The sequence below is a fragment of the Lytechinus pictus genome, chromosome 3, assembly GCF_037042905.1.
Source record: "Lytechinus pictus isolate F3 Inbred chromosome 3, Lp3.0, whole genome shotgun sequence".
Taxonomy (NCBI): domain Eukaryota; kingdom Metazoa; phylum Echinodermata; class Echinoidea; order Temnopleuroida; family Toxopneustidae; genus Lytechinus; species Lytechinus pictus.
This window is the reverse complement of record NC_087247.1, coordinates 54,387,509-54,412,149: the sequence shown is the minus strand read 5'-3', so window position 1 is coordinate 54,412,149 and position 24,641 is coordinate 54,387,509. Positions and strand designations below refer to the sequence as shown.

Here is a 24,641-nt window from a genome sequence, read left to right as displayed (position 1 = left end):
ATTTTTCAACGGTATTTTGTACTATTTGACCTCAGGAATAACATACTAAAAATCTACCAATCTACCAACAAGTTATTATTGTTTCATGAGTTGGTAACAGCACCCATTTTGATGAAATTTTAGAATCCATCATGGACTCTTTGACAACATTGAGTACTAACCATCCTTGTTACTTATCTGATTGCATTATTTGACCCTTCATACCACAATTAGGACACCAACATTATTTCTTACAGATGAATATTGTAGAACTCTGACCACTATTGAACGTGAGTCGTTTTAGATTCCCTTTTTAAAAACCCTCTTGTGTTTTAGGCAAACTGGACAACTGCAGATCAATGTAACCAGTCCAAACGTATTGTTTTAACCATGAAACCATAGTGTGGACACCGAAATCATATCTCCTTGGTGGATTTTAAATGAACTATGTCCATTTTAAAAGTAACAGCAGTCATTTTAGACTCCGATTTTTGGAAGCTTTCTTAGATTTTCGACATACTGGACCACTGACTGTCCTTGTAACTAATTTTCTTCCTTTTGAAACCATGATATAGGCAACAAAATCATATGCCCTTGACGATTATAACATGAATTATGTCCATTTTTAAATACCATCGCGGCTAATTGATATTATTTTTTAAGCCACCGTGGACTTTTGGACATACTTGACCACTCACCGTCCTTATAGCTTATCCCAATTTATTATTTGACCCATTTAACCATGGTATAGGCACAAAAATCATATTCCAGGATATTGAACAAACTAGGTTGGGTTTTGTTTAAGTAGCAACAGCATTTTTTACTCAATTTTTGGAAGCCATCTTGGATTTTTTAACATACCTGACCACTGACTGTCCTTGTAACTTGTCACAATTTATTATTTGACCATTGAAACCATGGTCTAGACACCAAAATCATATCTCTCAGGTAGATGTGATATGAGCTATGCCCATTTTAAGGATAAACAGCCATTTTAAACTCAATTTTTGGAAGCCATCTTGTATTTTTGGACACACCAGACCACTGGCTGTCCTTTAACTTGTCCCGATGTACTACTTCATCATTAAAACAATCGAATGGAAACCAAATTAAAGCCACTTAAGTAATAGATGAATTGTGGAATTTTTAGACTACAGCAGCCATTTTGGGTGCCATCTTGGATTTTCCTGGTACCCTGGAGTGCTAATATTCACTTCAACTTGTATTAAATAAATTCGTTTACCCATTGGACCATGGAATATGAACCAAAATAGGATTCTAGGGTGGATAATGAGTGAGTTATATCCATTTTTAGTGAATGGTGGCCATCTTGGACGCCATCTTGAAAATAACCACTTTCCCGGATGCGGATTTTGGTAGATTTTTAGTATGTTATTCCTGAGGTAAAATACTGCCAGAAACAGTTGAAAAATCATTTGTTGCAATTTGTTCCGGGTTAAACCATATATTGACCCGTCTAGTATATGTATACATGCAGGGAAAAGGGATAATAACGGCAATGCATGTACATGTTATCTAAAAAGCTAGGCTGTTCTACCAAACTATTAATGTCTGTTTATTACACACACACACACACTATTTGGGCTAGTGTATAGAAGCTTCCTGATTTATATGTCAAATAATCATATTGTCTCAAGACATGTAAATACAATGGGCTTCTTTTGAGCTTTTTGTCTGTGTGGATGCAAACAAAGTTGTTTTTGCAACTGACTTTTTATGTTGGGCACAGTTGTTGATCCAGGATGGTAATTTCTTCATTCGATCATCGTAGTCAAGAAAACCTTTCATAAAATCATCTGGGAAAAACCAGCACCCAGGTTTACTAAAGATATTTTGACCCTCACATGACTTTCAATCTTGTTCTCATATTTATTTTAGTTTGCTGTGTTCTACCATGGTGATGAATGCCTAGGCAGTGCCGTCATTATGAAACGAGGACCATCACTGTACGAGATGAACTGGAAGAAATACCAGAGTGGAGAATGGAAAACAGAATGGCTCAATAGTTGACTATGCTACGAAATAGGGAACTTTAATTAGTGAAGTGGAAGAAATGTCAATGTAAAATGGGAACAGCATCTTGTAACCGTTGTGAATCAAGGAGCATTAATCTTATCACCGGTTAAAGTGGAATCATCTTTTACCAAGGTAGATAATAACAACTGGCATGATGATTCAGAGAGCAGTTATTTTACATTGTGACATGGAAAGAGGATCATCACTTTGTGAGAGACTATCAGTGGAAAATCAGAAATGGAATTAACTTAATACCAGTGATACTGGGCCAGAATGAATAGTGATTGTAAACAAATAAATACCAGAGTGCCTGTACAGTATTCTTCTATGTCCTCTGTGCATGGTGTGTCTATTCTAATTATAAGCATGTTTCCTTGACCAATACGAGATGAATCTAAATGCCTAAATCTAATTATTCAATGTAAGAATTGTGCTCCGGTTCAGCAAATTTATACTCTTACCATGATTAGTCACAGAGAGAAACACATGAATTTGGGCAAAGGTACTTCTGGTTCCTATGACAAATGAAATTTGTGCCAATGTATATTCAAGAAACAAGTCAGCTTTGCTGGAAATTGATAAGAATGTGGATGCAAATCAGTATGCCATTGCACATTGCCTTTAATGTTTTGAAAGTAATTTCAAAGGTTAAGATACACTTATTTCCTTCTCTCTCTATTGCGCATGAAGCCAGTAAAAAGCTTTGGTAAAGGTTCAATCAGTAATCCTCATCACATAACATTCACTTGTACCATCCCTCCAGCTCCTTTCTGATATCATTTTTTCTCCATTTCCATAAAGTCTCCCTTTTGTCCCTCCATTTCTCACTCCTCAAACCGAGGCATTATCAGCATATAGCATTTCTCTCATTAAATCTTTTGCACTCTCCCAACCACATTAGACAAAACTGCAAATGTATTTAGTCTTATAAAGACAATTACATTTTTTTCTAATGTGATTGTGGATTTGGTTTTTCACACACATAAAAAGAGTACATTTTAAAGGTTTTTAAATAGATAAACATAAATTTAGGCATAGTTATTTCTGTGGTTTTCAGAACTAGGTCAGTTTATTTTCTGCTGTTAATGGAAAGAAGGCGAGAGATGAACTTGCCAATTATCTCAATAGTCACTCACAATCATTGCTATCATTTTTGTCAGAACAAGGGTATTCAATACCAACTTCATTCCAAAGAACAAGTCCGTGGTGTTTCAGACTGCACGGCTGTCACAATCAATCAATGACATATTTTATCTGGAATACACGTATCCTTTTAATCCAACATTCAACACAAATTTGCTTTGATTTAATAATGTGATATTTGTAGATTTTTGTAATTTGAGGGGGAAAATGTATAGCAGCTTTAATAAGAAAAGATATACAATGGACTCTGTAAACCAAATATGTGTACAGACCTTATAAATTATTATTTTGATAACATTTTAATAAAAGTGAATAGGAGAGAGGCGATTTTGTTGGTATTAAATTATTTGCTGTATACTTGTTTGTTAATTGGTGGAAAATTATTTGTACCTATATGAATTACAGTTTAAGTTGACCAATATTAAGTCACATAATCAGCTAATTGAAGCAATTTTTAGACCACAGTATGCAAAGAATGCATTTATACACATGTAATTTAAAGAGATTCAAGGAAACAATATATTTGATGTATCCATTTCTACACTCACAAATTACAATAATTCAAACTTGAAGATTCATGTACCTGAGGGATTTCACTTTAAAATTGAACTCGCCTACTGAATTTAACCATCGCCTGAGATGTTGTTCTTAAGAGTTCCTTGGTCTTAATTTCTACCAGCAATTCCCTCCACAAAATTGAAGCTACAAATGTAAAACAAACAATAACTTACAAAAATCTGTCTTTTTTAAAAGACCATAGATCTTGCCCAATGATTAGGAGACACATTCTATTCAATTTTTACTTTTTGCAAGTGACTAGAAATGTTATCACTTCCAGTATAAACCAGTATGTTCTGGAAGACAGATGCCATTGAGAGTTGAAGAAGCTTTCATCAGGACACAATATTTAATAAATCTTCCCCATCATACACCTTACTCTTACAGTGCTATGAAACACCATGTATGGACATTTTACAACTGTAACACTACTGGTGTCATGATCATGATAAATTTGAAAAGGCTTCAACCTGAAAAGCCAGAACACTGTTCAGAAGGTTTTTACATCAGACAGGTTGGCAGTTAGTGGATTTTGTACATTTGTTCCTTGAATTTACAGGCTGCACAGAGCTTCAACTGAGCCGCCTCTCCACTCTTCAAAGTTTAAAGTTTCAATTAGATCTTTAATTTCCATCATGCTATGTCTTGTCCTTTTCAAAACAATCTTTGGTATTGGTCGACTCTCCTGGCATCATTTCAATCAATGTCCTTCCATCTTTAGGCTTCTTTCCTCTTCCTGGTATTTTTAGTTTTAAGAGGGATTCGTCTTCATTTTTTGACTTGGTATGTTCCAATTCAACTTGGATGTCTGCATCACTATCACTTTCATCTTCTTCACTTTCTTCCTCATCAGAATTTTCATCACGTGCGCACAAGGCAAGATTCTGTAGAAGTAAAAGGGAGAACATTTTTAAAGAGGAAAAAATACCATGTACCTCGCACAAAAGAAGGCAACTTCTCCTTTTCAATGAACCACAACATAATATCGAACCAGCATGCTGAAAAATAATTTGTTCATACACAACATGGCTAATTCTCTATGAGAATCTGATTCATCCCTCAACTTGCCTCAAGTCAAGAATATGTGGGCATGCAGAAGAAGTGAAATCGCTTTAGAAAATCAGCGAATAGCATTTTTTTCCCAATATTTTGAAATTGTGTTTATTCAACCATGATGCAATTACCACCACTTATTTTCATACAGTCAGAGATGGATTTTTGTGAAAAGGTACACCGATTTGAATTTTCTAGTGAAATGAATGGGTTTTCTACTTTTTTTACATTTAATTTTAAAAAAAGATGACGTTTTTTATTGAGCTCACTGACCCAATACAAAATGTGAAGATGTGACTTTTTGTAAGGAATCCGAGGATATATAATTGTATAATATCACTCCCTCAAAACATGAATTTTCATTAAAGGAGAATGAAACTCTTGGAGCAAGTTAGCTTTTGTGAAAGCAGAAAAATCAAAGAATAAGATCAACAAAACTTTGAGTAAAATAGGACTAGCAATAAAATAGTTATGAGCATTTGAATGTCGAGATCACTAATGCTATGGAGATCCTCCCATTGACAATGCGACCAAGATTTGTGATGTCACACACGTACAACTCTCCCATTTGGACACTGAAAATATACCCCAAAACATCTCTTTTTGCTCATTCTAATCATATGACAAACGATTCATCAATGATATAATGTTGTGAAACCTCTGTACTTGTCATCTCATAAAGAGAACACCTCACCTTGTGATAGACTCTATAAAAGTGAGAATATAAGTGAAATAAGTACTAAAGTAATGAGGGAGTTGTACGTGTGTGATATCACAGATCTTGGTCGCATTGCCGTTGGGAGGATCTACATGGCACTAGTGATCTCAATATTCGAATGCTCATAACTTTCTTATTATTCATTCAATCTTCCTCAAACTTTCAACAATATGTTTCTTTGATTTTTCTCTTTGATATGGATTCAGCTGGTTTCAAGGGTTTCATTCTCCTTTAAACTGTATCATAAAATAAGTAGTAGTACATTCCTTTTTTCCATATTAAAATAAAATGACAAAACGATACAGTAAAATAAAAAGATAAATACAAACAAAATTGAAGCTCTTGGATATCCCATATTCAGAAGTGAGAAGTGAAATTTATGCCTAGTTAGTAACAATATGCGCCACAATGCTCATTGACAATAGTATTTCATCCAGTGGTTTGTCCATCAGTATAATAACAGCTGTAGCCAAGAAAATCATTTTTATTCATAATGATTTTGTTAACACGGCAAATGTATTTTCAAAAAGGGAGAGGAACTTCTTTGTTGTGCTTGTCTACCTATGTTACTAAATCTACATGTCAATCTGTTATATGTATGATACATTGTTCAAACACAACTTAATTAATTGCAGTTCTGTTTATGATCAATAATATTAAGTTTAAAATATTCTTGTTTATCTCTATAATTTCAGATAAATTGGTCACTACATACATGTCTCCATTAACCCTAATTCTCCCGGGGGGGGGGGGGGGCCATAATGGCCCCCCCCTCGACAATTTTCGCGATATATCCGCTGCGCAAAATTTTTGGACCTCGCCGCTCACTGACTTTTTACTTTCAAGTCTCGCGCAAATTTTGAGACCAAATTTGTGACGCCCAGATACGCGGTTACGACATTATGCAACATTATGTAAGTGCATGTCAGACCCAAAATTGCTCATAAACGTGATTTCATGTACAAATCCAATGCAAATTGTGTATTTAGCCAAAATTCATAAATGTATCATTATTTCTACTTTTACTGATTGAATTTAATTAATTTTGCCTTGCTTATGATCAGAATTAAGTCTGGAACGATTTCCATTGAAAAAACAATAAAAAACAAAAAGTAAAAAAAACAAGGAAATACATAAGAAATTCATAAAACAATAAAATACATAAGAAATTGATTTCCAAACCGAAGTTTTTTTTAATTGCGATTGTTAAGAATGCTACAAAGAATATTTTAACCAAAAATTAGCATTCTAGGAGCTTTATTTAGTGAATTAGAGCAAAAAGTATGATTTATGCATAAATTAGCATAATTAATTCATATAAAATAAAATCTCATTATTTTGGAAAATTTTACCATACAGCCTTGTAGATTACATCGCACACAACCAGCATGCAAATTTTTGCGTCGCTCGAGCGATCAGCGGCCGAGATCTTAAGGGGGGGCCATAATGGCCCCCCCCCCCCCCCGGGAATGACAAGAATCAAAATACCCCGGGTGATTGAGGGTTAAAAGAACAAGATTTTTTTAAAGAATAATGCTAATGCTTGCAAAGTTGGGCCACAGGGTGATTAGAATAAAGCCAGAAATGGCTCTTTTAGCACTCGGCAGAGAGGATTTGAGTGCTATATTAATTTCTATTATAATTTCCAATTGTATATGTACCTACAAAGGTGATTTTTAATTCATCTCATATTGAATTTATACACTAAATTTGACTGGTGGTTTTAATTTTAAGTGACTATTTCAAAAAATATGCCTTACTTTATAATAAATTACGGTACACTGTCTTAACACAGAGTGCAATCATATTTTCAATGAGATAACAGAGTATTTACCATTTCGATAATGGGTCCTTCACAATTATCAACATTTTCAATGTCTAGATCCACTGTTTTACCATCTGCAATCCTCTCTTCAAGCTGCTTGTTGGCCACTTCCATTTGTGGTAGAAATGATTTCACTCTGTCCAGTACTGCAGCATCAATGTATTACACCAGAGAAAATATTCTTGATTATAACAAATTTCATAATTGAATTGATAGGTGAGGTGCCTACATGCAATGGCGTTGTATTTCAAAATCTTTATCTGTGTCATTCCGAAAAATTTATACAATTTACTACTTATTCTTATTCAGGCCTCATAACATTATTTCAATGAAAAGGTCCTTTTCTAAATTCTGATGTTCCTTAAGATATAAGATATTATAAACTAAAACTTAAATAATTTAGAAATAGAATGATTTTTCCATTTGAAAATGCAATGGAAAATCAAAGCTAAACTATTGATAAAAAGTAAGAAAGAAAATCACCAACTGAAACCCAACTTACATGTATTCAACCCAGCGTTATGTATTTTTGCAAGTTTTTATGATACAGGTGTGTAACATCAAGTGAACTATATCTCATTCAAGACAAGACAATTAATTTACTAATAATCAACATGATCAACAGAAATCTTGTTCATTCATATATATGAACAGATATGGTTGATTTATGGCAAATAAGGCAAATTTGTCATTTTCATACCTATCTGTGATCAATGAAGCATAACTTATAAATGCCTTGAGGATCCTGGCTATTTCATTCGGGTTTTTCATTGAGTACATATAATAGATTAAGGATACCATCTCATCTAACAAAAAATTGAATGATGGCACTCTGGAACATTAATCTTTAATATTATGCTTCCGTCATCACAGAAAGATATGAAAATAACACAAATTGCTCCATTAACCATACAATATATGTATCTCATTAGGAACACATTTCCTGATATTGATTTACCGGTAATCAAATGCCATTGTATTGTCATGAATAACATTTGGCTGATGTTACATGTGTGTTTCATTCTGTAAAGAACCAAAACTGAATTTTACAAAATACTAGTGCTGGTATCAGTAAGAAAATTCTCTGTCGATATATCAGTAGAAATATCTTACCGATATCGACAACTATCAACAAAAGAACATTTTATTAATATGTGACAATTCTGTTTATTACATAGAAAATCAATAGGCATTGCATTGATTAGCGATGTCACAGTACTCGCGCTGGTCAAAATTTGTATCTGCCACTGTACTAACAATGCATTAAAATCTGTGTTCATCGAATCTCAACAAGTACATAACATATTTTAAGAAACATATTTAGCATGAGTACATCCTCGCCTTTCACGTTATTAGCATTATTTTAGGATTGGATGAAATTTGATCAATAATTTTGGGGCTTTTTGGACATCATTCTGAGCAGTCAACGACTTTCGCCTATCAGCCATTTTGATATCATGCTGTTACAGCTTCAAACGCAGAGGGCAACAACACACGGCCGTGTTGCTTATCGCTTCTACGTTGGTTGGTACTTGTTTTGGTCGCTAAATTGAGCTTGCGCTTGTGAATGTTTTTGATACAATTGAGTGATGGAGTGGACTGGGGTCACTATATTTGGATTGTCATGATTGTAGCGAAGTGAGATTGTGTTTTGTGGCCAGTAAGTATTTTGTTGACATTTTGGAGTAATTTCTGTTGCTGTTATGCGCATTTAGAGGAAAAATATGTTTTCTGTGATTTTCCGTTTGAAAGGCCACTATCCATTTCAAAAGGCTGTTTCTGTGAATTCTGTCCGTTTTCCGCGATCACGAAAAATCACTGTCCCTACATAACTGTGGGTATTGTCGACAAGGAGAGAAACGATATCGATATATCGCTCAGTGGCAAAACATGCGTTTATCAACAGGACTAGCGATAACAGCACATACACAAGTACAGTGACCTGAATGTAATTACAAGTATTACTGCTCTGCTGCCAACTATTCATGAATATAGCAAGCTATTGGCTTGTAAGAATGTTGTGGCAATCAATTTCAAACCAACATTTAAAATCTGAAAATAAGGAGCTAAAGGTCTTATGAGATATTTCAATATATGAACAGAATAAAATTAATATGGTATCAATACAAAGCTGAAACATACCTGATGAAGGCCCCACTTTGAAAGGCTTGTTTTTCTGTATCAGTAAAGATTCTGTTGGATATAAAAACAAGCAATATATATATATATATATATGCATACATCCTACGAAAGAGCAGAGTCTATGAATGGGTTTATTCCATCATAATACACATATAGACGTAAAGACAAAGGTAGAGGGCGTTAAGGCGCATTACGAACATTGAAAGAAGACAAAAAAATTTGCCTTAAACACAGATGTAGAGAAATATATATATATATACATAAATATATTAAGCCTGAGTCATATCGATTATTTTGAAAACCGGTGTTCGACAGCTTTAATTCGATCGAACATCGATGCATCGAATTTTGAAGGCGGGAAAATCGAGTCAATTTTTTTTTGCTCCGGCTGTCGTGTCGATGCGCTATGCACGCACTGCATGCGCTAGCGCTGGCATGGCCGGGTGAGCGTTGCACAAGCAGATGACAGAGCAAAGTTTGTTTGTATTTTCCATGATCACAAACCACAAAAAAAGGCCAGGGACCAATGCAGAATTCTTCCCAAAATATCTTCAACAATGATATTTGCAGATGACAACATATAAGTTTAAAATGATAAAGACATGAATCATGCAGAGTCGATCCGAATGATTTTTGGTCAACTAGCATTTGCAGTCCAGACTCGCATCGCACACACCTAGCCCCGTCCACAGCCCCGTACACTCACTCTCCCGAAACGACAGGCGTGCTTGCCAGCAACCAGCGGAGAGCACTGTAACTTGCCTGAGATCGTGTAGTTGGATCCAAAATAAGCTCCAAATTGATGGGAATAATTATAATACGTAATTTTCTCTGGATGGTCATTTGAATTGGTATTCAATGCTGATATAACGAATGTGAGGAAAGATTGTAGAATATGAGTTATGACGATGTTCGAGAATTAATCCTGATATGATAATCCATTTTTATTTCAGACACAAGAGCATGCGATCGAAATAAATACGAATGTCTCGGATCGAGCTCTAAATTCATTAAAATTATTATTGGATGTTAAATAATTACGATTTTATAAGATTTGATGGCCATACTAAAAATATTAACGATGTCAGCAAAGTATGTTATGTTCATATGGAAGTATTATTATTGGCATTATTTTAATTTTATTCCATCTAGACGTCTCCGAGAAAAGAAGCACAATGTGCATGCGCGTTCGATGACGTATGACATATTTTTCATTCATGAAATCAGAGCCCAAAGTTGGGCATAAACTTCAAATTGATGGAAAAAGTAACAAACGCAATTTTCTCTGTTTTGTCATGTATAATGTTATTATATGGTGATATTACGATCTTGAAAAGAGTTTCTGCATGTTGACAATGTGCGAGAATCAATCCTGACGTGATAATTTTTTTTTAGACAAGTGCACTCACTCAAGTCGATTGTCATGTGATGTCCGTCATTGAAAATTGAAACGAAATACAAAGTTTCACATCAAGCTCTAAATGCATATTAATGATTATCATATATAAATTATTGTTAAATATTACGATTAAATAATATTCTATGGTCATGATAATGATATTAATATTGTTCATGAATGCAAGGTATATTTTATGTTGATCTCTGCAATTTTCTGGTTTGATTAAAGCACAGTACTGCACATGCACGATCGATGGCGATGGCCAAACGAATCGGCCGGCCTACTTTTTTTTTTTTTTTTTTTGATGCACCGATTTTGCAAAATCTGCACCAGCGCTCAATGACATTGATCGAACACCGATTTTAAAATTGATTCGACTCGGGCTTAACATATATATATATATTTACATACATATATATTTCTCTACATCTGTGTTTAAGGAAAATGGGGAGAAAAGGAAACGGATTAATTCCACAGGTTGATGGACATGAGCTTAAAAATTCAAATTCAATATTTTCTTGAATTTTTTAATACTTTAAGTCCTTCATGCTTGATAGTTTCAGGAACAAGAAATAAAAAGTTTTTTTCATATGTATACTTTGGAAAAAAATGGTCAAAAGTTGTGTCTTCCATTCTGTACCAAAATACAAGAAAAATAGTGAAAAATGAAATATGCCTTATTACCATTTTGTTATTGCAACATCATACCACTTTATATATTTCTGAAGTTTAGAAGAGTCAAATTACCTAAAATACACAACAGCTTTTCAAGTAAATTTGTAGTACTCATTCAAAAATGAATATTGCAACCTGCTCAGGTGATGTAACGTGAGTAACCGAAAAAAATGACTTTGTTTTTTGAGAGAAAAATTCTGCACAGTTAATTGGTGGGATTTTAAATTCTCTTCCTTCAAACAATCTTTGACACAGTGATGACTAACAAAATCATTAAAAAGTACAATTTTTAATAAAAATGATGAAGAAAAACTGTAATGTGAGTAACTTTGTAACGTGAGTAACCATCATGTAATGTGAGTAACCAGTAAAAATTATGCAGTTAGGTAACATTTTCTGTGGGATGTCGAGTTTTAAGTCTCATGGTGAGTTGTGAAGTTATTTTTGATTAATTAAAAGCAAAATGAGGGTACACCTCTTTGATGTGACTCTTTGTTCATCAAAATATCAGTGGTCATACAATCACACAAAAAATTGAATATTAGTAGAAGTATTCACAATGCGAGAGTGCATTAGTAAGACTTGGTTTCAATTAACCAAACTTTAAAGAGTGTTCGAACAACACATTGAATGTCCTTACCTGTAACCCTATCTAGGCCGGGGTATTTTGGGAGTTAATATGGCCCGGGGGGGGGGGCCTCCTAGGCCCCCCCTTGAGATCTCGGCCTTTTGTTCGCACGATCGCGCCGAAAATTTGCACGCAGGTTGTCTTGGACATAATCTACAATACTATCAGTAATTCATTTCATGCAAATTGGTATTAAGCAATAATGCTAATTTATGCATAATTAGTAAGCAAAATCATACTTTTCCCTCTTACTCCCTAATAAAGCTCAAATTGTTCCAATTTTTTGTATGATATCTCTTTTTGATGTTCCTAGCAATGAATTTTACACGCATTATTGAATTTTTAATGACATTTGTGTTGTTAACCATACATGGACAAAATGTAATGTGAGTAACCGTAACGTGAGTAACCATATTATCGGCACCCCAAGTAAAAACCATGTGTTCTTTATTTTTTTAATTATGTACAAAGTTTGTCTCCCTAATATACTTCTTTGAAATGGATATAAACAACTTTCATAAAAGCCTTGTATGAGGAGACTTTTCACTTATGTCGACTTTTCATTTTAAGCATGTCCAAATCATGTAACGTGAGTAACCGACACATTCCAAAGATTTGCCAGGAGCATAATAAAATTTCCCAAGTTTTGTTTTTATACAAAGGATAGTCAGACTGTGTACTTTGTTGTGATAAAGAGATGTTTAGTTCCTATCAATAATAATGGAGTTACAGCACTAAGTATGAGTCAAGGTGTCTCCAAATGTAACGTGAGTAACCGTGGAATAGCCCATTATAAGTGTGAAATATAGGCCTATATTTTTTCAAATGTTATGCAAAAACCTATCACAAACTTTGATTATTGTAATTAAAATGTTAAAATTTTTGCTCGCTCACAACTTCTTATTACGCGCAATGCCGTATGGAGCCCCCTCAAATTTTTGGCTCATTAAAAAAAAAAAAAAACAGAAATCAACTTTGTGCCGCCGACCGGGGAAAATATGGGAGAAAAAATTTCGGGGCCCCCCTATTGGCAGGAGCTTGATCCGCCCGTTTTATGTACAAAAAACAATCCTAAATTCGGGTTTCCACCGAATGTTAGATCTAACGTTACTGCTAATACGTTGTCTTTACGTATGGGCCTCCAAGCTCTCCAGTGCAGTCTAGACTCTATGAATCAGTGAGTGGAGCCAACGCAGTTCAGCGGAACAACCAAATACTGAGACTCCATTGAATTGAAGCTTACAAATTTGGATGAATCATCGCGACTTAAACTGAATAAAGTGAATAACTTTATAATTCCTTGAGTTGAAAGTTGATGAAAATTAAAGATAAAGTTATTGGTATAATTTGAAAGATCTTTTTAAGAGCTTTCAATTGACATCAAATTTATTGATATTTGATGATTTTCATTTTTTTTTTCACAAACGGTACCTACGTAGCGCGACATAGTACGTACATACATACAATACAAGTAGCAATATGCAATAGCTAGCTCAGCTGGCACCAGGCGCGGAGCTCGAGCTCCCGGAGTTATGCGAGGGCGAGGCCAATACGTTGCGTTAACGATCCTCCGTCGCACTTACCATGAAAATTTCTCTCCCCAATATTGACCAATTCCTGCGAAGGATCCATGCTCCCAATATGGTTACTCGGACAAGGCAGGACTGATAGAGGGTTTGTGGACGATTTGCTGTCTTCTGAAGATAATAATGGAGCTGAAAACCACATTTACATGATTTAGGTACTTGATACTAGCCTGGCCTGATCGACAAATGAAGCGTGGCTGCGCTGAAAATTGTAATGTATAGCAAGCCAATTGTTCCTTTAAAAATTATTATTATAACCTGTAGATCTTGTTGAATTAAAGAAAAATGCATTTGAAGTAGGTCTAGAACTGTATATCATGAACAGAATGTGGAATAAATAAAAACAAGCATGTATTCACTTTCCATTGAAAACATTTATACAAAGAATTTCAACAAGTTATATCCTATTAAAGCGTTCCATAAAATGCAACGAAGCGGTAGATACTACCGTAAGTACCGTACGGTACCGTAGTAAATGGCAGGTAGCGCCATGCTGCATGCACATTCTCACGAATCGAATGCTATGTACATGGCTGCCCTGTCTTTCTGAAATTCTGTTAGTGTTACTATTAGGAATATTATAGGAAACTGATGTGATCATGGACCAGGATGTAACACTGACGATTCGCATGAAGAGAATAACAAGAAAGAAGGTTCGTATTAAGGAGACTATAACTTAGTATAAGTATACCCAGTTGTTGTGTGTCCGGACAGGTTGTGTGTCCGGACGATCAATTTTAGAAAGTCATTTGGAAAAATTTACAAGCGAAGTTTCATCAATTTTTCGTACAAAATGTAAGGAAATATTATGGAGAACAAAATGGAAGATGATTACAACTATTGAATTCATATTTTTAGTGTAATCCAAAGACAAATAAAGACATGAAAGAAGGCTTCAAAAATATAAAGTGTCCGGACACCCGATCCCCCATCCTATATTTATAATAAAAGATCTACCCTGGTACTGTAAACTCTTTCATGTCTTTAATCATGTCATGTAATATGTTTGGAGGGTTAAAAAAAAATATTTTCTGATTTTTCCCAGACTCAGATAGGGCTAGCCAGGACAGGAGAGGAGTCTTTATAGTATGGAGCCAGGGACCCTGCCGCAGGGACGGGATGCCATTGCTATACACAAACAGAGTATTTTGGGGACAACAATCTGACAATTTTGCTCTAATTAAAAAGTCCAAAATACTGGTTTTCTTTAGGGTTTTGAGCCCAAACTTTAAAATTTAAACATGGTAAATGGGCTAAAAGTATATTTACCTCCTGCACATACTATTTTAAATGGTGCATGTATTTATTCAAATAAATCGAAAAAAATGAGAAAAATAATTAAGAGCAGGAGCGTTTACTCAAAGTCTTTGTCGCCATCTTGCCGTTTTTGTTATCGTAGCCTAGCTACAACTTAAAGACGCGCATAGAGGGTGACGATATTATGAGCAGTGCCAACTTAGATTTTAAAAAAATACTTGCATCAGCCAATAAATATCATGAAACGTAAAATACTTGCATCAGCCGATAAATATGAATATCTGTCTGTCCGTCCGTAAACTTTTCCTTGTAAATGCGATAACTTCAGTTTAACTTAACCTAGGCTCATATAATTTGGTGTGTATGATACTAGCATGGATCCTAGGAAGCCTCTTGATTTTGAGGTCAAAAGGTCAAGATCCAATTACATATTTTCATATGTACCCTTCTGCAGTCCTTGTAAGTTACGCAATAACTTCAGTTTAACTTTTAAGTTTTAACCTAGGCTCATATAATTTGGTGTGTATGATACTAGCATGAATATCCCAGGAAGCTTATCGATTTTGAGGTCAAAAGGTCAAGGTCACAGTGACATATTTTCATTTTATCCTTTCGAAGTCCTTGTAAACGCAATAACTTAAGTTTAACTTAACCTAGGCTCATATAATTTGGTGAGTATTATACTAGCATGGTTCCATGGAAGCCTAACGATTTTGAGGTCAAAGGTCAAGGTCACACTGACATGTTTTCATCTTGCCCTTCTGAAGTTTTTGTAAATGTGATAACTACAGTTTAACTTAACCTAGGCTCATATAATTTGGTGTGTATGATACTAGCATATATCCCACAAATTCTATTGATTTTGATAATAAAAGGTCAAAGGTCAAGTTCACAGCGACATGTTTTCAACTTACCCTTCTGAAGTCCTGGTAAACGTGATAACTTTAGTTTAACCTAGGCTCATATAATTTGGTCATTTGGTGTGTATGATACTAGCATAGATCCCAGGAATTCTATTGATTTTGAGGTCAGAAGGTCAAAGGTGAAGTCGCCACCTTCCACTTTTCTTGCTTGAACAATTACTCAATTTTTCGCGTTACAGGCGGGCGTATTATGTGCTCACCTTAGTGACACTCTTGTTTCATAAAGTGGGTCAGTCACCCAAAATGACTGAGCTTACAGTATATTTTTGCTGCATACCAGTATTCTTTTCAATTTGTATGAATATTTGATCATTGTTTTATGTTTTCTATGTCATTCAGGTATTTGCTGAGACTGTATCAACCAAGCAAGTGAATGACCACCCACCAGAATGGAAATGTTGCAATATCTGTTTCAGGAGTGCCATTGATATCAACAAGCACACATCCATTGAACATGGGGAAGAGATTCAGAGCAAAACATTGGCTGCTCTAAAAGCTCTGAAAAGAGGCAAATCTACATTCAGCAGCTCTGAAGATATTTTTGAAAGTGCATCAGCAGGAGAGGGACTGGAAGAGCATTATCGCAGATCAGGAAAGCCTTATGATCAGAACAAGATTCCAGACCATGGTTTCAGTCCACCTGATGTGGATGCAAGTGAGGGCATTAGTGATTGCAGAAAAAAACTCCCCTCATACTCTGAGGATGAAGTGCGACCCTGGTTACCTATAAAGTGCAATAAGAATACTGAAGACGAAGGAAGCTATTTCGACAACAAAAGCATGACACAGGAAGGCCAAGTCCTTCTGTTCTACAAATATGTTGAATTGACCGATCCACCTGATATATGTGAATGGCAGAAAGAGTTATGCAGGAGACTACATTTAAATGGAAAGGTATACTTTTTTGCAAACAGTGTTTCCTTTTTCTTTGAATCAGTTGATTGGTCAAAAGCATTGTCCATTAAAATCTAAAAATGTATCTTTGCGTATAATATATTGTTTTTGTCTCATGCCTTTTAGTTTTACAAAGTCAAAAAGGGTTTTTATGACTGATTTTTAAAATGTAATGTACAAAATAAAAATGGATTTGGTCAGATTTTTTTTCTTTTTTTTTTTCTTTTTTTTTCATCTTTTCATTTAAGAGTGAATCCTGTTTATTAATTATTTATGCTTGCTGACCTAATTTTTTCTTCATCTTATCTGTCAGATCAGGATAGCTAGAGAAGGTTTAAATGGTACAGTTGGTGGGGCATTATCGAACACTCAGAAGTACATTGAAGCAGTCATGTCACACCCATGCTTCACAGGCATGAAGAAAGAAGATTTCAAGGTATGTGTATTTTAATTCTTCCTAAATATTCTGAAAGAAATTAAGGGTACATATTCTTAACAAGTATCACTTGCACTTGCATTGATGAAACATTTATAGCAAAATTCTGCCTTAATATAGTATTTTACTTATAGGAAGTTCTGAAACATGAAATGATGTTATTTTACAGGTAGTAATTGGAGGCATTATGTTTTGGGGTTGTACGTCCAGCCATCTGTCCAGGTTTCTTTTTTTTTTTTTTTTTGGGGGGGGGGGTATCAAGGTCAAAGGTCACAGAGGTTATACTATACCAGAAATTACATAATTCTAGTGATTACTAAAGAACAGTTTTAGGGATCAACTTTGATTTTTGGTGTATTTATATGGGATGAGCATAATGTGCTTAGGTGTAGGGGTCACAAGATCAAAGGTCAAAAGTTGCAGATGTCATCGTCAGATCATTTGTGTAATGTATTTTTGGTCTTGCAATGGCAAATTCATATCTCAAGTTGAGAATCCATCCAGTTGTAAAATGTATCAAGAGTTAGAATGTATGAAATAAACTATTAAAAATAAATCAGACTTTCTTTCGTATAAACAATTATTTCATGTTATTTTACAAACAATGTAATTGCTGGTTTTATTCTATTATGTTTATTCCCCAAAGACAAGTCAAGGAGGTCATGAAAGTTTTCCTGGTGGTCTAATTGTCTCATTACATCAAGAGATTGTTCCAATGGGTGTAGATCCTAAGCTGATCAGTTTCAAAGAGGCAGGTGGGTTGTATTCCAGTTTTTAATCAAATTGATTGCATCGGTATATCCTGTGACAGTCATTAATTTCTTCAAATTATGTGATTTGCAATTGATTTTTTTTTGTATGCAGAATCGTTATGATGATGTGGACTACTAAAGCATAAAAATGGCTTCAAATAGATTTGAACAGTGAAAATTCAAAATTAAGGAAAGCATCAGTTGTCTCAAAATATTGGTGAAAATGATTTATTAAGGAAATTATAGTCTCTTCCTTTTCTATAAGTTATATTTGTCAACTAGTAATATTTTGTTTATTTCTCTCAACAAAAAAGGGTTTTGATCTTTTGGTAGAACTTTTACAAATACTTTCCTAAATTATCCTTCATGCAACAGATTATCAAACTTAAAGATTTTTTTTTTTTTTTTTACAGATGTTTAGGAGTATTTAAGACCTAAAAATTTATGTAAATAGTCCATGATATTTGAATATTTTGAGAGTTTAGTGTAGGACTTTAGTGCATCTCATGTCCTGGCTCACCACAAAAGGGATGATACATAATATTTGGAAGTAGCTTTAAATGAAACAATAATGGGGGTCCTTATCGCTGACTTTGAATAACCAAAATATGTGCATGTATAGATGTCATTCTTGTTAATTGTTGAATACCTGTTACTCTCTTACATGTAGGTTCTCACCTTACCCCCACCCAGTTTCATGAAGAAGTTCAGCAAAACAGAAAAGCCAAGGAAAGTGGGAAAAAGACAGATACAGTCTTCATTGACTGCAGGAATTTCTATGAAAGTAGAATTGTGAGTTAACCCTAAGAAGACTGGGGGGGGGGGTGCTGATTCAGCCCCCACCTCGACATTTTCCGCGATAAATCCGCCGCGCAAACTTTTTTGACCGCATCACTCGCTGACTTTTTACTTTCAAGTCTCGCGCAACTTTTGAGACCAAAATTGTGACCCCGGGTACGCGGTTCCGAAATTACACAACATTTCGTAAGTGCATGCAGATCCAAAATTGCTCAAAAACGTGAATTTGTGTACAAATCCAATGCAAATAGTGTTTTTAGCCAAAATTCATAAAATGTATCATATTTTTCCTTTTACTGCTTAAAACCAATAACTTTTATCTTGTTTATGGTCAAAATAAAGTCTCCGACAATTTCCATTGAAAAAACAATAAAAAACAAAAAGTAAAAAAAAAAAAGAAATACATAAGAAATTTAGAAAACAATAAAATACATAAAAAGTAATTGTGATGTTGAAATATTTTTAAAATAAATTTAATCAGATGCCTATAAAGAGTATGTGAAACAAAAATTAGCATTTTAGGGGCATCATTTTTTTAATTAGAGCAAACTTATGATTTTATGCATAAATTAACATAATCAATGAGCAATGAGATTTTTCGCAGAATTTGATATTATAGTTTTGTAGATAATGCCATGGGTAAAGCGCGTGCAAATTTTCGTCGCGATCGACGGCCGAGATCATAAGGGGGGGGCTAAATCAATCAGCCCCCCCCCCCCCCCCCCCGTCTTCTTAGGTGTTGAAATAGCCCAGTCTATTTAGGGTTAAGAAATTGTTTAAGTAAAATCACAGAAAATCATGTAGGAAGGGATACAGCATAGAGGTGATTAAACAGGACATTGATAAGATCAAGGTTTAAGCTTCTCTATGCTTGTATAGCTGGTGGTATAATCTTTTTTGATATGCAGTGGTGCTAGAAAGTTGGTGAACGCCACCACAAAATGCACTCCTTCATGCTGATGTGTTGAATGTAGACAACAACACTACAATGTCGGGCGAGCCCAGAGAAATAAACTTTATTGAATAAGTAATATTTCATCACCTGACTTCACAATTAAATATCTATAACTTGGCAGAACTTGGACACTTTTAAATATGTTCATTTTTCTGGTTGGGTTCACAAACCTTTAAGCACCACTGTATCTATTATAACTCTGTACCATATCAATTTATTCGGTTTATCATATCCACTTTGTAGCTTAGTGATGGAATCTCTACTTCAGATCACTTTCAGGTCTGCTTCATCTGAGTTTCAATTTATTTATTTCCAAATTTTAATTTACAAAAAAAAAAACTTTTAAAAGTACATAAGAAATAGTGAATTATTTTCACTAAGTAAACCTTTTGAGAATAGCTAGATTAACAATAAAGCTGAAGTGATTATCAATCTTACTGAAAGATTTGTTCATATAATAAGTCCACATAACATGCACAAAGTAATTTATGAAAGTTATTTTTCATAAATTCATAGTACATTTTGTAACCATTTTCTAACTAATAAAAGTAAATAAAAGTGTTTGAACTGAAAGTTGTTTATGGTTGATGTTATCATGTAAAAGAGAAGTAGATAATATAGTATCTGTTTGTATCCATAGGGTGCTTTCCCAGATGCAATCACTCCAGACATTCGAAAATTTAGCTACTGGCCTGAGTATGTGGATAAGAATGAAGCAGTGTTTGCAGACAAGAAGGTCCTTATGTACTGCACTGGAGGTATCAGATGTGAAAGGGGATCAGCCTATCTAAGATCAAAGGTTTGTGGTAATTATGATTGGATATTTTTATTACAAATGTGATTAGGTAGTTAGAATATAAACCCTTACAACTCAAAATATCATTTGATCTTTAATATTGTGATGATGAAATTCACTTGTAAATTTCTTTTTATGACATTTACATACATAACCAGAGACAAATTTTTATTGAGACCCAGTGACTTAAACCTTACTGGTCAACCCATTGGCCAGCTAACAGTAAAGTGTGATCTTGGTGTCAGGCTTTTAGTTGCTTTTTAATATACCTTACAAAGGTGAAGGTGTTGTGGTAAACCATTCCCGAAAGGTGATGGAAATGTGATGTGCATTTGGCATCCGTGGATTGTCTTATTATTTTTTTTTTCTCTTGCCTGATAGTGAGATTTGAATGTGGGTCAGGTTAAGCAAAGCGAAGGTTTCAATTTGTCAATGTTGATTTATAGTTGCAAAATTAGAAGAAAGAAAGCATGATTGCTGGACAGTTGCAAGACTATAAATGGGATCTAAAAAGAGATTTTATATTCTATGAACTGAACCATGATTCATAAACTGTCAACGATGTACCATGACTGTGCATGGGTCCAATGGGCAGACTGAATTTTGTTCTGGGCCAAGGCCTGATAATACATTTTCGTCAAAATGTCCCATACTGCTCTCAAGCCACAACAGGATTTCATACAGAATCATGTGGACTGCATTCTTGACATGATGGAGATGGTGAGAAATGATTACATTGAAATTAATTTTACTAAAGTCTGATGTCTCCAGACTTGACCAGTAGACGAACTGAATTGGTGGTAATATTTCTAGTAAAGTTGAGCTCTTGATATGATATAGAGATCATGAGCATTATCATCACTGTCATCATCATCGGCAATAGCAGTATCTTCATCATCATCATCATGGCAATAATGAAAGCAGTATCATTTGTTTAGTGCATGAGATGGCTCACATAACTTTATATAATTTATCAAACTGGTTTTTTGTCTCGCCTGCATAGCAGAGCGAGACTATAGGCGCCGCTTTTCCGACGGCGGCGGCGGCGTCAACATCAAATCTTAACCTAAGGTTAAGTTTTTGAAATTACATCATAACTTAGAAAGTATATGGACCTAGTTCATGAAACTTGAACATAAGGTTAATAAAGTATTAGTGAACATCCTGCTCGAGTTTCAGGTCACGTGACTAAGGTCAAAGGTCATTTAGGGTCAATGAACTTTGGTCAAGTTGGGGGTATTTGTTGAATTACTATCATAACTTTGAAAATTTATGGATCTAGTTCATGAAACTTGGACATAAGGTTAATCAAGTATTAGTGAACATCCTGCCTGAGTTTCAGGTCACATGACCAAGGTCAAAGGTCATTTAGGGTCAATGAACTTTGGTCAAGTTGGGGGTATTTGTTGAATTACTATTATAACTTTGAAAATTTATGGATCTAGTTCATGAAACTTGGACATTAGGTTAATCAAGTACCACTGAATATCCTGTGAGAGTTTCAGGTCACATGACCATGCTCAAATGGTCATTTAGGGTCAATGAACTTTGGCCAAGTTGGGGGTATTTGTTGAATTACCATCCTAACTCTGAAAGTTAATGGATCTAGTTCATAAAAGTTGGGATGTAAGAGTAATCAAGTATCACTGAACATCCCCTGTGAGTTTCAGGTCACAAAACCAAGGTCAAAGGTCAGTTAAGGTCAATAAACTTAGGCCATGTTGGGATAATTGTTGAATTGCCATCATAACTTTGAAAGTTTATGGATAGAGTGAATGAAATGTGGACATGGGTGTAGTTGACGAGTCTTAAGTCACCGTTCAAATGTCATTTATGGTCAATGAACGTGGTATTATGTCATTATATGAATGGTGTTTTTGTGAATGATTATTTTATAGTAGTTTTCAAAGTTAGCACTGCTGCTATATTAAATTGCGTAATGCAGGCGAGACTGCCAGAGGCGTTCCACTTGTATTTTTAAGAAAGCTCTCTTGGTATTAGGATGGATGAAAAGTTTGGGTACTTCAGATGAGTAAACTCCTCTGAAATTAAAGCCTCTATTCCCATTCATCACTGCTATGCAGCATCATTATCACATGATGCAGTTTCTTCGTGAAAGAATTGAAAAGAATAGCTCTCTTTGATTGTTCAGAACACTTGTAGATTTATATCACTATTTGATGGTTAGGTTGATACAACTTTCTTACATCTGTATGATACAGGAATTACAAAGGTTAGATTGACTGTTCACTTACTGAATATTTGATATGAAGTGTACTGTCTTCACAGGGAATCTGCAAAGAAGTGTTCCAGCTTGAAGGTGGTATCCACAAGTATCTTGATCGCTATCCAGATGGCTTCTTCAGAGGAAAATTGTTTGTCTTTGACAACCGCTTTGCTATTCAGACAAACCGGGATGTCATAGCAGGTGAGGTCTTTTGATTGTGATAATGTAGTAGGATCACCAACGGAAAGGATCGACTTAGATGAATAATGATGATGTTAATGAAAATAATTTAAATCATAAAGGAGATGAAGGAGGGAATGAGGAGGGGCAAAGGGAGGAGAAGAAGTGAAAAATCATCAAAGACATGGCAAACAATTGTCAATGCAAACCTTTTCTTGGGCAAATACAACATAAATAGTGCTTTCATTTTTATGCTGTCAAGTTAGAACCAAATAATTTAATTAACATTACTTTATGATTTTTTTATCTTCACAGAATGTTTCCACTGTTCGAAGCCTTGGGATGAATACCAACCATGCAGCAGTGAACACTGTCATCAGCTAGTCCTTTCCTGCCTATCCTGTAGGACCTCTGGACTAACCACCTGCTGCCAGAGATGTGCGGAATTAGCTCTTCACTATGCCTCTGACAACAAGATGAAGAAAAAGAAGGAGGAATGCAACTGCACCAAGAACCGAGTGAGGATTCCTGTTGAAATCTTGGATAACAGTTCTGTGCATTCTGCAAGCAGCATCAATGAATCATGTCAAGACACCTTGAGTAAAGGAGCTATGCCTAGTTGATGGTTGTTACTAAGGCAATGCAGTGGCATTGTGGAGGTAGAGAAAAACAATGTTTGAATTCCATATGTGATTTGCTTGAATTGTATTTTGCCAGAAACCATCTTGAAAATTCTTCTTCACTTTTAATCAAGTTGCATCCAGAGGTTAATTTGATAGTAATTGTAATGACTATTACTCATATAGTTTTCATTGAAAGAGATTTATATGAAATCATTCAACGATATTGGTGCAATAATACATACTCTTACTCACTCTCGGTCTCTCACATATTTGCGCAATTCTATCTCAGTATCACCCTACACATAGTCTTCATTCATCATCAGATGCTTCCTACACAGAGAAAAATTCAAAGCTATGAAATGAACTACCTATTCAATTAATGCCAATTTTCATCAAGAGCGTTCTGTTGGCTCACTTTATTACCAATGCAGTAAACAAAATTATAATGAATATTAAATTGCAATTTACTTGTATTAAAGGATATCAGTAAAAATTTGAATTGTATTTAATTGCAATAAATATCTATATACTGTAGAGTAGGTGATGGGAATTATGCTAACAAAGATCTCCTAAAACTTTTTTCTGGATTTATTCAGTTTGATTTCATCTGGTACTCACTACCTAAGAAAAGAAAGTGGAAATTACCCTTGATTTATTCTTTGTTTTGGAATGTTTACCTGTTGACCTTCCCTTTTGTCTTGTAGAATATGTGTGCTCTATAAAATTACAGTAATCTCCTAAGGAGTGAAGCAATATCTTATTACACAGATCATACATAAAGGTACACACAGATTTTGGTTATCAAATCTTTAAAATCTGAATTTAGGCGTGTATGTGCTTACCAGTGACTAAAAGTAATTGCACTGTCATTTTTTTTAGAAAGATGTATACGATTCTGGCTACTTTTTTAATGTACTTCCCCACTCATTGGTTCCATAAGTGAGATGTGACTCTATAAAAACTAAATGTGTAATAGAATCAATGCAAATTTGGATACCAACTTTTGTAATCAAAATGACTATTTTCTTACATGAATTTTAGATATTCGTCCATATGG

General features: G+C 34.7%; 3 protein-coding genes across 4 annotated transcripts in view; 2 read left to right on the top strand and 1 right to left on the bottom strand.

The window, feature by feature from the left end:
- LOC129256983 (mitochondrial tRNA-specific 2-thiouridylase 1-like) overlaps window positions 1–3,479 on the top strand; it is a 36,915-nt gene extending 33,436 nt beyond the window's left edge. For both annotated transcript variants that reach the window (XM_064097372.1, XM_054895219.2), the window contains one exon: window positions 1,879–3,479. In XM_064097372.1, coding sequence (XP_063953442.1) covers window positions 1,879–2,010 — 132 coding nt within the window. In that variant the 3' untranslated portion in view covers window positions 2,011–3,479. The remainder of the gene's footprint in view (window positions 1–1,878) is intronic.
- Window positions 2,154–13,963, bottom strand: LOC129256986 (NOP protein chaperone 1-like). Its single transcript, XM_054895221.2, has 4 exons — window positions 13,741–13,963; window positions 9,456–9,506; window positions 7,323–7,459; window positions 2,154–4,601 (listed from the first exon to the last, which is right to left on the bottom strand). The coding sequence occupies exons 1-4, from the start codon at window positions 13,883–13,885 to the stop codon at window positions 4,356–4,358; spliced, it is 579 nt and encodes a 192-aa protein (XP_054751196.2). The 5' UTR covers window positions 13,886–13,963; the 3' UTR covers window positions 2,154–4,355.
- A 204-nt stretch (window positions 13,964–14,167) lies between these two features.
- Window positions 14,168–24,428, top strand: LOC129255490 (thiosulfate sulfurtransferase/rhodanese-like domain-containing protein 2). Its single transcript, XM_064097371.1, has 8 exons — window positions 14,168–14,396; window positions 16,263–16,817; window positions 17,131–17,253; window positions 17,900–18,008; window positions 18,676–18,797; window positions 20,399–20,557; window positions 22,844–22,982; window positions 23,277–24,428. The coding sequence occupies exons 1-8, from the start codon at window positions 14,343–14,345 to the stop codon at window positions 23,582–23,584; spliced, it is 1,569 nt and encodes a 522-aa protein (XP_063953441.1). The 5' UTR covers window positions 14,168–14,342; the 3' UTR covers window positions 23,585–24,428.
- Window positions 24,429–24,641: the final 213 nt, after the last annotated feature.

Coding starts and splice junctions, on each gene's coding strand:
- LOC129256986 (XM_054895221.2), bottom strand. CDS start 13,885: ATGTGGTTTTCAGCTCCATTATTATCTTCAGAAGACAGCAAATCGTCC. Junction 9,507..13,740: donor TGGGGAGAGAAATTTTCATG/GTAAGTGCGACG, acceptor TATATCCAACAG/AATCTTTACTGATACAGAAA. Junction 7,460..9,455: donor CAAAGTGGGGCCTTCATCAG/GTATGTTTCAGC, acceptor TTGATGCTGCAG/TACTGGACAGAGTGAAATCA.
- LOC129255490 (XM_064097371.1), top strand. CDS start 14,343: ATGGACCAGGATGTAACACTGACGATTCGCATGAAGAGAATAACAAGA. Junction 17,254..17,899: donor TGAAGAAAGAAGATTTCAAG/GTATGTGTATTT, acceptor TATTCCCCAAAG/ACAAGTCAAGGAGGTCATGA. Junction 22,983..23,276: donor AAACCGGGATGTCATAGCAG/GTGAGGTCTTTT, acceptor TTATCTTCACAG/AATGTTTCCACTGTTCGAAG.